The sequence below is a fragment of the Tyto alba genome, unplaced genomic scaffold, assembly GCF_018691265.1.
Source record: "Tyto alba isolate M040663 unplaced genomic scaffold, T.alba_DEE_v4.0 Super-Scaffold_2, whole genome shotgun sequence".
Taxonomy (NCBI): domain Eukaryota; kingdom Metazoa; phylum Chordata; class Aves; order Strigiformes; family Tytonidae; genus Tyto; species Tyto alba.
The window spans coordinates 18,000,186-18,014,503 of NW_024881282.1; the positions used below are offsets into that span (position 1 = coordinate 18,000,186).

At 36.2% G+C, this 14,318-nt stretch overlaps 1 protein-coding gene across 1 annotated transcript in view; it reads left to right on the forward strand.

Annotated features, from left to right (window-relative positions):
* The window catches only part of DDX10 (DEAD-box helicase 10), a 188,946-nt gene that overhangs the window by 19,662 nt on the left and 154,966 nt on the right, over window positions 1-14,318 (forward strand). The window contains exon 10 of the mRNA XM_032990776.2: window positions 8,123-8,224. Within this exon, the coding sequence (XP_032846667.2) occupies window positions 8,123-8,224 (102 nt within the window). The remainder of the gene's footprint in view (window positions 1-8,122; window positions 8,225-14,318) is intronic.

Genomic DNA, 14,318 nt, shown 5'->3' on the forward strand with positions numbered 1-14,318 from the left:
GAACATTATTGTTGCAAAATCAAGTGCTCCAGAGTACTTATGTTCCGAGAAGAGTGTGAATGGTGCACAGTGAATAAATGATTGCTGTACATGATGAATAACTTGGCTTCACAGTGGAAGTAACTATTAAGTAGTTTTGTATTAATAGTTTGGCAACCATGTATAACGAACAAAGGGTCCGAGTGAAAATACATCATTAGAGTGTATCATAATGCACAGCAAACCCATGCAAATTTAGTGGTCTTGGTTTTGATGCTATTCCAAATGCTTAACTTACATTCCTTGGTGCTTTAAGGAAAGCAGTCTTTTGCTTACTTCTAAGTGTCTAGTAAATTTGATCTGGACGAGAAAGAGACAGATGAGAAGTTAATTTGGCTTCCTTGATGCGTGATCTCCTTCTCTAAAAGGATCTACTGTGGAGAGTTTCTGCAATACTAATGAATTTGATGGTGGCTGGTTGGCTTGGAATGCAAGACTTTTTAGGAAAGGGCTTTGATTTAAGCTCACAAATTTTGCAGTGACACTGTACTTCCTTCTATATCTTTCAACAGATGAGATGACAGCATATGTTGATACTATCCATCCTGGCCCAGTTAGGCTAAAATTAGATCTTTAATCAAGTCAACTTGATTAAAGTCCCTTTTAAGTTACAGATTTAAAAAAGCCACGAAATACCCTGTTTTGAGTATGGTGGTAAATGTGTGGCCTCCAAACCATAAAAATTATATTCTTATGGTTCCTTGCATGTTCATGTGTGGTAAATATCTTCAGAAACATTATCACCTCCTTTATATTGAGTTTTCTGTAATGGAAAATATTCCAATACAGGAAACTGTAATGCAAGTATCTTTATATCCACAACCCTCCTCCCCCGAATTTTATGATTATCTCATCATCTCCATTTTCTCCTTTGCCAGTTTTAAAAATAGATTATTTTTTTCTTGCCAAACAAAGCAGAAATACTGCCTTTAACTCTCTTGAAATTTGGCATCAATTTATATCTTCTGAAATACAAATGTTAGGGAAACATGTTGCAATACATCTGTTCAAGACAACCTGTGTAACATTTCCTGTAAGGTCTGCATATCTGTTCTGGGTATCCTTACAGTTCTTTCTGTTGCTTTCCCATCATTTTTTTTTTTTTTTTTTGTCCCTACTGGATGTCTGCTCTACAACAAAACACTGGTACCTGATGACCATCAATCAGATGGTTCCCATTCCTACTTTATTCTGGTACCACTGTGACGTGTATGTCACTGATGATTAAAATATGGTACATTTGACTGAACTTTTATGGTACAGTGGTTGTGGCAAGGATGTAAAATTACTGAATGTAGCTAGAACAAGCTCAACTCTAGTTGCATTGCAAGGTGGAATTGATTAATAATTGTGGTAGATTTTCATCTATTACCTTTGTGATAATGGTAGTATTGTTTGCTTTAATAGTATTGGCTAAGGGTATCCAGCCTTTTTCTGGATCTGATCAAGGGTAGGTTGACATAAGCAAAAACTGAATGTCTGTTTGGCCTGCATGATAAGCATTTTCTCTTATCCTGTTCCCACTGAATTGTCACCATGCTGTTAGTTCCTTAATGCTTGATATAGCAGCTGTTGGCTCAAGGTGCTTTTTTTAGCAGAAGTTTAAGATGGATTCTGTCATGGTGAATAAACTCTCCTCTTGATTTTAGTATTTAATTTATTTTTTGGTATGAAATTAAACTATCTGGCAACTCTTTGTGTTTCTTTCCTAGGGAAATCATGTTCTTGACATTTTAAACCAGTTTTCTTTATTTCTAACTGACAGTGCCGCATTGTCCTAAATAATTTCTCCCATTTCCTTCTTGTTCAGCTTTTGGTGCTTGCCCTTGATTGTAGGCATCCTATTTCTCATCTGCAGTATTGTGGGTTTAAGCCCAGTGGGCAACTGAGCACCACACGGCTGATTGTTCCTCCTCCCCACCATTGGGATGGAGAAAGGCAAATATAACAAAAAGACTTGGGGTCTGAGACAAGGACAGGGAGGGATGACTCACTAGTGGTCATGGGCAAAAGACAGACTTGATTTGGGAAGAAAGAACATCAATTTAGGTTGTACACCACCACCACTAATTTACCAATCAAATCAGAGTAGGACAGTGAGAAATACAACCACATCTTAAAAATACATTCCCCTTACCCCTCCCTTCTTCCTGGACTCAGCTTTGCTCCTGATTTTTCTACCTTCTCCCTGCCAGCAGCGTAGGGGATGGATGTTGCGATCAGTTCATCACACCTTGTCTCTGCTGCTCCTTCCTCCTCAGGAGGAGGACTCCTCACACTCTTCCCCCGCTCCAGCGTGGGGTTCCTCTCATGGGAGACAGTTCTCCATTGACTGTGTAGTCCTTCACGGGCTGCAGCTCTTCACAAACTACTCCAGTGTGGGTCCCTGCTACGGGCTGCAGTCTTCCCAGCAATGGACTGTTCCAGTGCAGGCTTTCTTCAAGAGTCCTGGCCTCCTTTGGGTGCAGCCACTGGCTTTGGCATGGGGTCCTCCATGGGCTGCAGGTGGGAATCTGCTCTACTGTCGACCGTCATGGGCTGCAGGGGGACAGTCTGCCTTCCCACCATGGGCTGTAGCGGAGTCTCTGCTCTGGCACACTTCCCCTTCCCCTTCTCCTCCCTCCTCTTCACCCCTCTTCTTTCTTCAATTGACCTCTGTGTTTGCAGAGGTATTTCTCTCACAACCCCTCCTCCTCTCAAGCTTCCCTTCTTAAATACATTATCACAGAGGCACAAACAACATTGCTAATTATCTTGGCTTTGGCCAGAGGTGAGTCTCATTTGGAGCCGGGGGGGAGCTTCAGGAAGTTTCTCACGGGAGCTACCTCTGTAGCCCCCTCCCCTGCTACCAAAACCATGCCATATGCAAATCCAACACATGCAGTCAAAAGAAATATATATATAAGTAAACATATAATTCCAACTCTTTGATTTATAGTGCTAATGATGTTTTGTCACACCTTCCTTGCTTCTAAGTCAAGATTGAGTTGCAGAGAAGTTACTTACCTTTTTGATAAGTGGTGAAGCCAATAGATGCTAGAAAATAAGACAAATGCGAACTGGAAGTATGTGAGGGCTGTTTTTGTTTTTGGTTTTTTTTTTTTTTTTTCCTTCCAAAGACTTCTGCAAGTAAGAAGCAGTTTTCCATAGAATTGGAATGAATTGTATCTGTTGTCCTAGGTGACTGTTAAAATCACAATGCAAAGATGAGTCCTCTGGTTTCTTGATCACCATGAGGAGATGACAAGATAAATAGTACCATCAATTACTACACAGTCCAAGAAAATTTGATTTCTTTGAGGTTTTAATTTACTGTTTTCCATCACAGTTGAGGTGCATACTTACTGAATAATAATTCACCAGAGTGAATTAGCCTTTTGGGACAGATGTTGGTTTTGGTGATGATGAACAACTTGAAGGCTGCAGTCAGCAAGAGTGGGGAGAACTTCTAATGTCTTCTCATCTGTAGAAGTAGTCCTCCTGCTCAAGAATTACAGTAGCTGAGGTCGACTCTTTGCTGCTTTATTGTCTGTAAAGGTTTAAAGGTTTTATCTGCCTACTGAAAATAATTACAGAAATGTCATTTTGTTGGCTTTAGTGGAGAACATTATTCCCTTAGGATACTGAGGGATGTTCTTTTCTCCCATGTTTTAGCCATTGTTATAGAAACAAATTTTGAGCAGAAGATCTAAGTGTTCTTTTCTTTATTGTTTATGCTGGGTTTTAGTAGTTTGTGCTTTCATGAGCTTGCCAATGTAGAAGCTTTTAGTACGAAAGACAGAGAAAATACTTTTGAAAACTTAATTTTTCTACTGCAACCTCTCTTTTTTGAGGTTAAGTCTATGACTTTCTTATTAACACATTACTCAGTTGTTCTTTTCTTTTTTGAGAAATCAGATAATACTCTGCCCAAGTAAAATGCGTTGTTTTTTTTTTTTTTTTTTTCCAAATGGACTTGTATTTTGCTTTCTTTAACTAAACACCCACTGGGGACACTGAACAGATAGAAACATTCCCAGATGGTACTTCAGATCGCTTGTTTTTCAGCTTTCTCAATTCTGTAATGATTTCATTTTCATGCTTAGCTCTGAAGAACAGCATTAATATTACATTGTCTAATTAATTAAATCACACTTGCAATATAAAAATGGGCAAAGACTCTTCCTCCTTAGCTTCAAGTATGTTTAAAATATTGGCATTTAAAAGAGTGAATGTTTCCAAAATAGGTAAGGAAAAAGATTGCACTGCATCAGTGGTTACCAGATGTCTTTCAGTCCCTTTGAATTTCTGAAGGCATCAGCTTTGAGAAATATTTTTCATGTTGCTTTTATTTTTTTTTGCTTAGTAGTTGACAAAAGGTGAGAGAATGGTGGTTTTTAGAAACCTGTCTCCTTGTCTATTTTTGTGTGATTGTTTCTTTACTTAGCTGTAGTACTATTTTCTCTCTATAAAAGTTTTGCAAGACTTAATGTAAACACTAAATTAGTTGTTGTCCATAGATACCAGATTTAATGCTTGTTTTCTTCTTGTGATGTATCTATTGAATGTGCTTTTAGAATTATGTCTCCTGAATTTGTAGTTTGTGAAAAGGTAACTGACTCAGCATATAATATGTTGAGCGTTAATAACACAAAAACACCTTTCAAGGTTCATCTAATCCTGCATCTCATTTTGAGAGTGACCTTGTGGGTACTGAGGAAAAGCTATAAAACCAATTAATGTAGAATGGTATTTCTTGTACTGTATCATTCTAGAGTTTATGTTTCTGGCTTGCAGAGAGGATATCCGTGCTCTAAGACCCTTGATGGGTATTTCTTCCATGATTTGTATGGCATTGGCCTGTCATAGTGTATTGCACACTGAATAAAATAAATATAATAAAGCAACAACTTAAGAATGCCAAGTCAGGCACTCCAGGATAAAAAATGCCAGAAGGGACAAAACTACATAAATCACTTCATGCTTTTGACTAAATTTAAGGAATCTGCAAAAATCATCCTTTGTAGGTGTTTATGTAGTGTGATCAAGACTTTCTTTGTCTTCTTGACAAATGAGGAAGTTTTTTGTTAAGAGACTAAACAGATATCCTTTCCAGATATTGGATCATTCACATAGCGCTTTTTGGAATCCTTTCCTTTCGTAGCATCTGTTTTGAAGAGAAGAGCAGAGCTGTGTGTTATTCTGTACTCTAAGTCAGTGAGATTGGTATTGGCAGCAGTATTATCTCTATCTTTCTTTCTTGGGTAGATAAAAGAGAGTATTTTCATCCTTCTTTCTAACAGTGCTGAGAACTCAGGTTCTTTTAATGAATAATTAGCTGCCTTCAGTTTTTGCCATAAAATGCAAAATCCTCTGGTTCAGTGGCTTTCTGGGATTTTATTGCTTGTTCAAGCAGTGACAGTGTCTGGCATGTACCCACTTTGTGGAGGTATCATCTAGAATTTGGCTGGTTTAAAATATATAAAGCTTTCTTACAAGGTGCACTTGGTCTATGTAAGCAGTTATTCCCAACCTTAATTATTATATAAAGGGTCCAAACATTCATGGGATGTTTGATCAGCAGTGACTTACGTCCTCCTATGCTTTTGGTGAAGATAATTGCCATAAACCAAACATATGGGTTGCATTAGACCTTTTTTAGAAAGATTTTACAAGCTGGTATTTCTGCATTAAGAACATTTTAGATCTGCTAATTAAATGGATTAAAATCAAGTTAGTACAGTTTTTGTACAGTATCTCTCCCTTACCCACAACTCTAAAGCAGTATTTTTTAGGACAAAGTCCGTATGTCTTACCATTTCTTTTGGTACTCTTACCAAACGATATAAATTTACAGTGTTGGTATCAATTTGATTGCCTTGTAAAATTGCAAAATCTAAAATGTAAGGGTTAAAATCTCATGACTAAAACATGTATATCACTGTGAGGGGAAAAAAAAGGCATCTGAGAACGTTTTGTTGTGATTTTCTTCAAATTCATCAGATGAAAGCAGAGAGCTGTAATAAAAGCTGTCAGATGGTTTTAACTGCAGATTTTGTTGCTACTTGCATTGCTTACTGTGCTGTGACAGATAGTGTTTATAGTTGTCAAACAGTTCTGCAGTACTGTTTTTGCCAAGTGATAACTGTTTATACTTGGAGAAACGTAGGCTTCTTATATTCCATCGGAAATGATTTTTATCAGTTAATAGTATGAATCTTGTCTGGTGTGCCTGAGAACAATCTTTTGTGCTCTCTTGCCTTCAGTTTAAAAGTGCTCTTAAGCCAGGGAGTCTTGACTCTAATACTCCCTTAAATAACACTTACATCCCCTTTTCTATGTACAAGGACTGAACTGGTGTTTTCTTCTGTCATTACTGAGCATTTATTGGAAAGATACGTGACCTACCCTGGCATAGTCTTGTTTTCTGTGGTCTGTGACCCAGAGACAAACCAATAGCATCTCCTACCCTTCTGCTGACAGAATTTATACTTTTTGTGTAATACGCTTTTCTTGATGGTTCTCTTGTTGGAGAAGAGTGAATGCAATTGGAGTAAAGACCCAATGGGAGAATATATGATGGAGTAACAGAAGCTGAAGATTTATCAAATGGCAGTAGACTGAGTGGAGTAAAGATAGACGAAACAGTTGACTTTCCTTATAGAAAACAGAAAGGACAAACCAGATATACTTAAGATGAATGAAAGGTTTTACCAATATAGGAAAAAAAGACAAATATGACTGGAGTAGGAACCAAACCAAAGGCCTGTTAAGGTAATAAATAATTTGATATAAAGTGTCACTTGAAAACTAATACAATAAGTATTTTCTGCTTCAAGTAAGTGGAATACTTGTAGTGTTAGCTGTTATGTATAGGCTTACAATCTGTTGCTGCCTAGGGACTTCCCTGTGAGTAGCTCTTGGCAGTTAGAGCTGCTCTGCATGGTAGCTTAGCACTCTCTTATTTTGATTTGTCCCACACTTTGCTCTCATCAGCTGACTGTGAGTTCAGTGCTGTCCAATTTTGGCATATTTCCAAGATTTGGTTCAATTGGTATTTTTTATATAATAGAGGGCTCTATGCAGTTTTTTCCTATCAATATGTACTCTGAAGAACTACTTGTAAATGTAAATGAAGAAGTAATATATGTGTTACAATAGATACGGTCTTAGATAATGCAGATAAGCTAACTCATCATTATTAGTTTGTCAGTAGGACTTAAACCCATTGTTTTGTTTGTTTACTAATGCTGTTGGGTATTTTATTTTTTTTACTCCATGAATGTCCTCAAGTTGCTGAGTTTGCTGAAAGTAGGAACTGATGTTTTTTTTTCCCACAAAAAGAAAATGAACATGAAGATGCTTTAAGAATAAAATAGAATAATTTTTATTTCTTTGCCAGCCATGGATCTTGAGTAATTACCAAGTCAGCTACATTTGGTACAGCTGTTAAGGGCACCGAAGAGTGAATACTAGCTATGTTCTTATGGAATCAGTCTGATTGAATTTTTAATTTTGCGTCTAAAACCTGCTTCTATAAATCAAAGAATTCATGATTTTATGCTTTTTTTTAGTGATGCCATGTGACCTGTTAGAAAAGTAGCCTTTATTGAACATGCAAATAAGAGTTGTTGTTTGGGATTAAGGCAATTATGCTTTCCTACCCTTTACCTTCTTTCAGTTGCAGGATGTGCAAAGGAGAATCGGTTGTTACCAGACATTAAGTCTTGCCTATTGGTAAAAGATGAATGCAAGTAGCTAGATCTTCTAGTATTGTAAGCTTTGATCAAATGCCATTTGATTACTAAAGAAATATTTCAATCTAGGGAGAAAAAGATCCACTGTTCTGAATCTGCGTCTTAGTCCCAGATGTTTAGGGCTCTAGGTGTAGTTTTGAAGTCAGCTCAGGTGGAGATATTGGCAAGTTACTTAACTGGTTTGCCTTTTTTTTTTTCTGTTTGTAAGGTGAGGATTTTTGTCTGCTCTTTGGCTGCTTATAAGCAAGTAAATGTAAATTCTCATTGATTATTGAAAACATAAAAAAAAATATTTTTTTTCCATCTTTACTTGAGGTCTCTCTTTTGTGTATTTTTTCCCTGAGCAGATATAAAGAAGGTGGTGAAGCTTTGTTAGTATTGCTTCCCTCAGAAGAAAAAGGCATGGTGGAAGAGCTGGCACAGAGGAAAGTACCTGTCAGTGAAATCAAGTAAGTGACTAATGACTTGTCTGTTATTGAGCCTGCTTTCTACAGGAATAATGTGTGATGTGTCTGTGACAATCCTGACGAAGTAAAGTGCTTGAATTGCCTGGAGCTGGACAAACAAGGGAGAGTTTCATAGTGTTGTAGAAGGAAAAGACCTTGAGAGGTTACCTATTCCATCCTCTTTTCCAAAGGCAGTATCAGCTGCACAAATTCTTACGAGATGCTTGTCTAACTTGCCAATGGGTATCTTCACAATTTCCCAGAGTGATCTCATCTATACTTAGCAGTTCCTGCCATTAAGGTTTTTTGTTCAAGTGTTTGGTGAGCCTTGTAAGTAATTTAAGTGAAATACTTTTGTCCTGTGCCAAGAGTATATGGAAAAGTATGTATTCTTTTACTCTTTGCAACTACTTTTTATGTAATTGAACATTATCATGATATCTCTTTATCTTCTTTTCTTTTGCAGATTAAACAATTACAATTTCTTTAATCTATTCCTATATGTTTTTATACCTTTTATCATTCTTGTTTCTTTTACCTGTCTTTTCTTTAGACTGTTTCTCCAATTCGTCGTGATCTTTCTGAATCAGTTAGTTGAAGAACAGGAAATAAAAGATGTGGCTAAATGATGATTTTGTGTACTAGAAAGAGTATTCCAATAGACATATGTAGAATTTATGCTACCTGTACAAAAGAGAACTGACTTTGACAGTTGCAGAAGCATATAATGCTGTGTAAAAATAAAAAAGCACTTGTATTTCCAGTTTCTATTAAATACAGATTAATGGACATATAGGAAAGACAAAGACCCTAACTGTAAAAATAATAGAAGAAACCCACACCACTAAAAAGAATTCTTGATAATTTCTTAATTAGAAACTAGAGGCAGGAAGGAGTTAATTGTTCTTCATTCTAATGCTAAATCTAAAGAGGGAACAGAATGTGAAGGAAATACAGAAGAAGGATTGAAAGCAAGCCAGAAAATATGGTATGAACCTGACTCCATTTTGAATAGTTACACAGTTCAGGTTATACCATGCCAAAGATTGTAGAGTGGAGCTGGAAGAAATGCAGAGAAGGATGACAAGGTAGAAAATTAAGTTTCTCTACAGGTGGATATGAGTTAGGCTAGGACTCTTTGAACAGCTGTGGTTTGAAGGTGAAGATATGGGTATCTAATCAAATAAGGTAATTAACTGTATGTAGGAAGTGTTTGTGGTATAATTGTTTTTGAGAAGAAATCAGAATAGAGTGAAACTTTAAATGGTTATTGTTACCTCATTGCTTAAACCTCCAGGTCTGCTCAAAATTAACGATACTGTATTCTTTAAATTCTAGTGTAATAAAGGATGGTAAGAAATTGCCACTACTTAGACAGTTTTTTGTTACACTTTCCATGTACATTTATGTCAAAAACACGAGTTAAGAAATAATGTGAACACATACTTCGGGACTGGCCGTTATTACAATCTACTAAACGAGAATCTTTACAATGGAAAAAACTAATTAAGTGAAAATTCAATAATAGCATGCATTAAAGTAGGTTGTTCTGTGTTTTTTTTTTTTTGTTGTTGTTTGTTTGTTTCTTTCTTCTTTACATACCACATGAAAATTCATTCTTTTACCAGGCCACTAGGGCATATATATAATGAATACATTTAGGTAACATTCTTAACTGGAATCATTATAAGCAAAGTCAGGGCTTTTGATTGATAATATATTTTAACAGCTTGCCCTGAGATCCAGTTTTTCAATCTACAAAACGTAACTTATTACTTGTAACATCTTAATGAGGGAGAATGCTCTCACTTAGAGTTTATCTGCCTAATATGGTTAAGGCTTAAATGGTTTAGCATCATACTTTTAAGAGGCTAACTGAAATCCTCTAAAAAAATCTTATAATTACTTGTGGATTGCAAACCAGTTTAATCCTAAAAGTTTTTAACTACACATTCTCTTAGGTTATTTACTTCTAGCCAGTTTCCCAATTAATACAACCCTGGTGTGTTTTGGCAGCTGATAAACTGTTGAAGTTCCATCAACCCATGGATCATGTTTAGGTTTTCTGTTGAAGTCTTTTGGTGATGTTTGAGCATAATTACCTAATAATAGATTCTCAAGAACTGATTTAACTTGTCAGTTAGACGGTAATGAGCATTGCTCAATGCCAACAGAGTTTAAACCTTTAAACTTATGAAATTAATTCTAACAGCTTTTTGTTTCTAAAAAAATTTGTTTTGCTGTTCTTGTTAGCCTATTTTCTTGTGTAGAGTTCACAAGAACAAGTTTTCTGTTACTTTCCTTGTTTTGTATTTTCTGACTTACAAACAGCTCTTAACATTCCTTTATTTCATTTAGACAGAGCTTTTAAAACAGTTCCATAATTTGAAAGCAGAGAGGGGTCGAACTTTTTTCTTTTTCTGAATACCTATTCAAAAGGCTAGGGTTTGGTCTGTTTTCTTAATTTTCAGTTTTAAATCTAAGCTCCCTGTAGAGCCGGTTAGTATACCAATCCTTTGTAATCATCACAAGCTGCCAATTTACAGGTGGTGCTTTTAACAATAGATTTCTCTTTCATTGTTTGAACAGAGCAAGAAAAAATGCAAAATGTGCAATAATAAATATCATATTTTGGAGCATTCAAATATGGCAAAAAGCCACTCTGAAAGTATTAAATGTTATGTACGTATTCATAAGGAGTCTATAATTTCAAAGTTTTAGATGCAAGCTGTAAACTGAAATTATTTTTGATAATACCTTGAGACTACTTCATGGCATCCAATTTGGTTGAGTAACAAGATAAGAGCTGCTTCCTAAGGGGTTGTTATAACAAATTTTGTGTCTGGAAATTTTACCAAAGGAAGTGCAAGCATATGGATACCCACAGTGTAATATTGCTTTCTTTAATATTATGACAAAAATGTGGTTCTTGGAGAAAACAACAACAAAGCACCTTTTTTTTCTGACAGTGGCGAATACTTGCATGTGTACTTCACGTGACAGTAATATTAATACCAAGGAATCTATTAAAATTTGCTGCTTCCCCATTACCATCATTACTGTAGGACAGTTTATTGGTGTCACTAACCAGCATGGTTATACACCTGTATGTGATCTGCTGGTGTGAAGGCTGGCAACTCTGAGCAGCCTTCTTTAGGTCCCAGCTCTCTTTCTCTCTCCAGCCTTCCAGGTCATCCACTGTAACCTTAGGGAACCACATTGTAGGCCGAGAGCATGGAGCAAAACCTTCTACTCCTTGGAAGCTAGGTGGAATATAGAAACTGTTTTGCTACATCATGGCAGCATGGTCTTTTTGGTGGTTGTTGAGCTTTTTTGTTTAAGTTCTACTTTAGAGAAGATGGGGAAGAGGGAGTATCTCCTTAAACCAGTGTTTGTATCCTTGTGTTAAAAACAAGGGAAGTGAAAGGAAGTATCAACCAGGAAATTCAGAGTGCTGTCTGATCAGTTCGTAAGACCAAGCAGGCTGAGTTCATATATATATATATCACGGCACAGTGAAATGTGGCCATTTATGCAACTGTTAGACAAAAAAAAAGTTTCAAAAAGTTATATGGCTCTTTAAATGCAAGATTTGTATTCCCAAAGTAAGACAGGAGAGAAACAGCCTATTTTAAATGACAGACAATGTAATAAAATTCCCCTTTTAGTCTTTGCTTAGTTAGTTCTAGCTCACTGGTTCTTAGCTGTTTAGGCAACCATATAAATTATGATAATTCATTTAAATGTTTAGATTTTAGGTTTGTCTCTCTCTCCAAATAGTCACATGTATATAATTACTGTAGAGTTTTATTTGTTCAGAAAGAAATAACTCATTAAAACCAAAATCCAATTTAACAATGACCAGCTTTCTTATTTTTGCAATTCCAGCGTGAGATGAAGATGGCAGCGGATGGTTATCATGATACAGTGCTGGAGAAGAGAGAATCCAGCATTATGACTCTTTCTGTAGTATTCAGTGTTGCAAATTTACTCATTGATTAACAAACACATAATCTCAAAATGTGCATGGGGCACCAAATTCTTGGTTGACATTGCTTAGATTTACACCACATTATCTTGCCATGCTTTTAACTGTAAAGTGTCTTGTGTTTTCTGTCTTTTTCAAAACCTTTTATTGCAAATTTCAACCAAATTACTCAAACTAAAATTTATGTGCAGTCAACAAAATGTTGTTACATCTTGTCTAAGATTAATGCCAGTTATGCTTGGAAGCCCCAATGACATATTTGCTGCTATAAATAATGAATCATATTCTTACAATAATCACGTCATAGAAAATAATGAATAATAGTGGGCCCAGGTAAGGATTGGCACTTGATATGTATTTGGAGTTTGATAGTGACAACAGTCAGTAGTTGACAGTCTCAACTACTCTTTGAATACACCTCCAAGGCCAGTTTTGCATTCACTTCAAGATTTCATGTAGACCATGTTTCTGTAGATTATGAGAACGTGCACTGCCAGATGCTTTGCTGACATCAACTATGACATCTGCTGTTTCTTTCTTATTCTTAAAGCCTGCTAGTGCTGCTGTGGTGGATAATCTGATTGGTCATGTTTTGCATGACTAAGATATGTTGACCACTCTGCTTATTTTCTTTAGGTGCTTACAAATCATTCTTTCGGTATCAAGAAAAAAGTTAATTGTTTAACTTATTTTTTTGCCCCCTTTGAAGATAGGCACTGTGTTTACCTGCCCCGTCTCATAGATTTTTATCTGTCTCAGATGAGTTCTCAAGAATAGATGCAACTATGACTGAAAGTGCTTTGACTTTCTCTCTAGTTGCTATGCAGCAAATTTCTTTTGACCCAGATGATTTATCTGTGTAGCTGTTAACCTGTGATTTGTGATTCTGGTGTGAGCTTAGACTGTGCTGTAGCTGTTGGCTCTCTGATTTCAGCTGCCACTGAGTGAAGACAATAGAAAAAAGGCATTGGCTGATTTAAGCGCCTTGAGGTCATCTCTTTAATAGCTTTCCCATAATTTAGCAATCCAACTCTTCTCTGGGCTGTCTTACTAATGGAGTTCATGTTAATTTTTTTTGTTGTTGTTATTCATGCTATCCCTTCTTTACTTTTTGTATCTCATTTTGTGCTTGTCTTATTTTATTCCAGTGTATTTGTGCTGGTTTTATACTTGTTTTGAGTTCTACTTTAAGCTTTCTTTTTTGAGTTTCAGGTCATTGTAAACATATTTTCATCTAGCCAGGCTTTTCCTGACAGTGAGGTAGTATACTTTGTGTTTGTACCTTCTAATACAATTTGGTATTAAGCAAGTCACTGCATTTATTTTGTTATTCTAGCATTTTTCTTTTGTTAGCATTGTACGTAATTTCATTGTCACCTTCTCAATCTTGCTTTATAGAATAAAATCTTGAAGAGCCTTCTCTCTATTTACTTTTTCTATCTTCAGTATCTCATGTGCATTCCATCCTGCATTGTATTTCAAAGACTTGTTGGCCAATTTGTCCCCCACTGAATTTTTCATGCCTCTTCTTTTCTGTCTTCTGTCTTTACACTTTCAGAGCAAATTATGTGCTGCCTTGGAACTGGAACTCATCTTTTTGATCTTTTCCTAAAACTGTAGCTAAATAGCTCTTGTGTGCACTACAGTTTTCCACTGGCTGTATCTGACAGATAAGAAATAGAAATGGTGAGGGAATAAAGCTTGATGTCTTTATAAATTAAAGTATTCTTTGGTAATACCCTCCAACCCCTTGCTTAATTGCTGCTTTCATATTTAGTAAGAATAATAGATGATCATAATGGTTTATGTTACAGAAAATGACTATGAAATGTTTCTTGCCTGGTATTTTAATCAGTCATGTTTTTTAGACTGACTTAGTGCTGCGTGAAGAGGCGTGATTTTGATTCTTTTTTTTCCAGACTTCCTTCTGCAAAGGGCATGTTTTGTTTTACAGTATAGGATGATTTGGCACACAGCAGCGAAAACCAGATTAAGAAATCTTGTAGTTGTGCATCTCTTCTGACTTCTACTTGAGGGGTAATCTCCTACCATGTTTTGTAGGTCATATGATACACTTGGGTGGCACTAGCAGATCAAAACCAGAAGTAG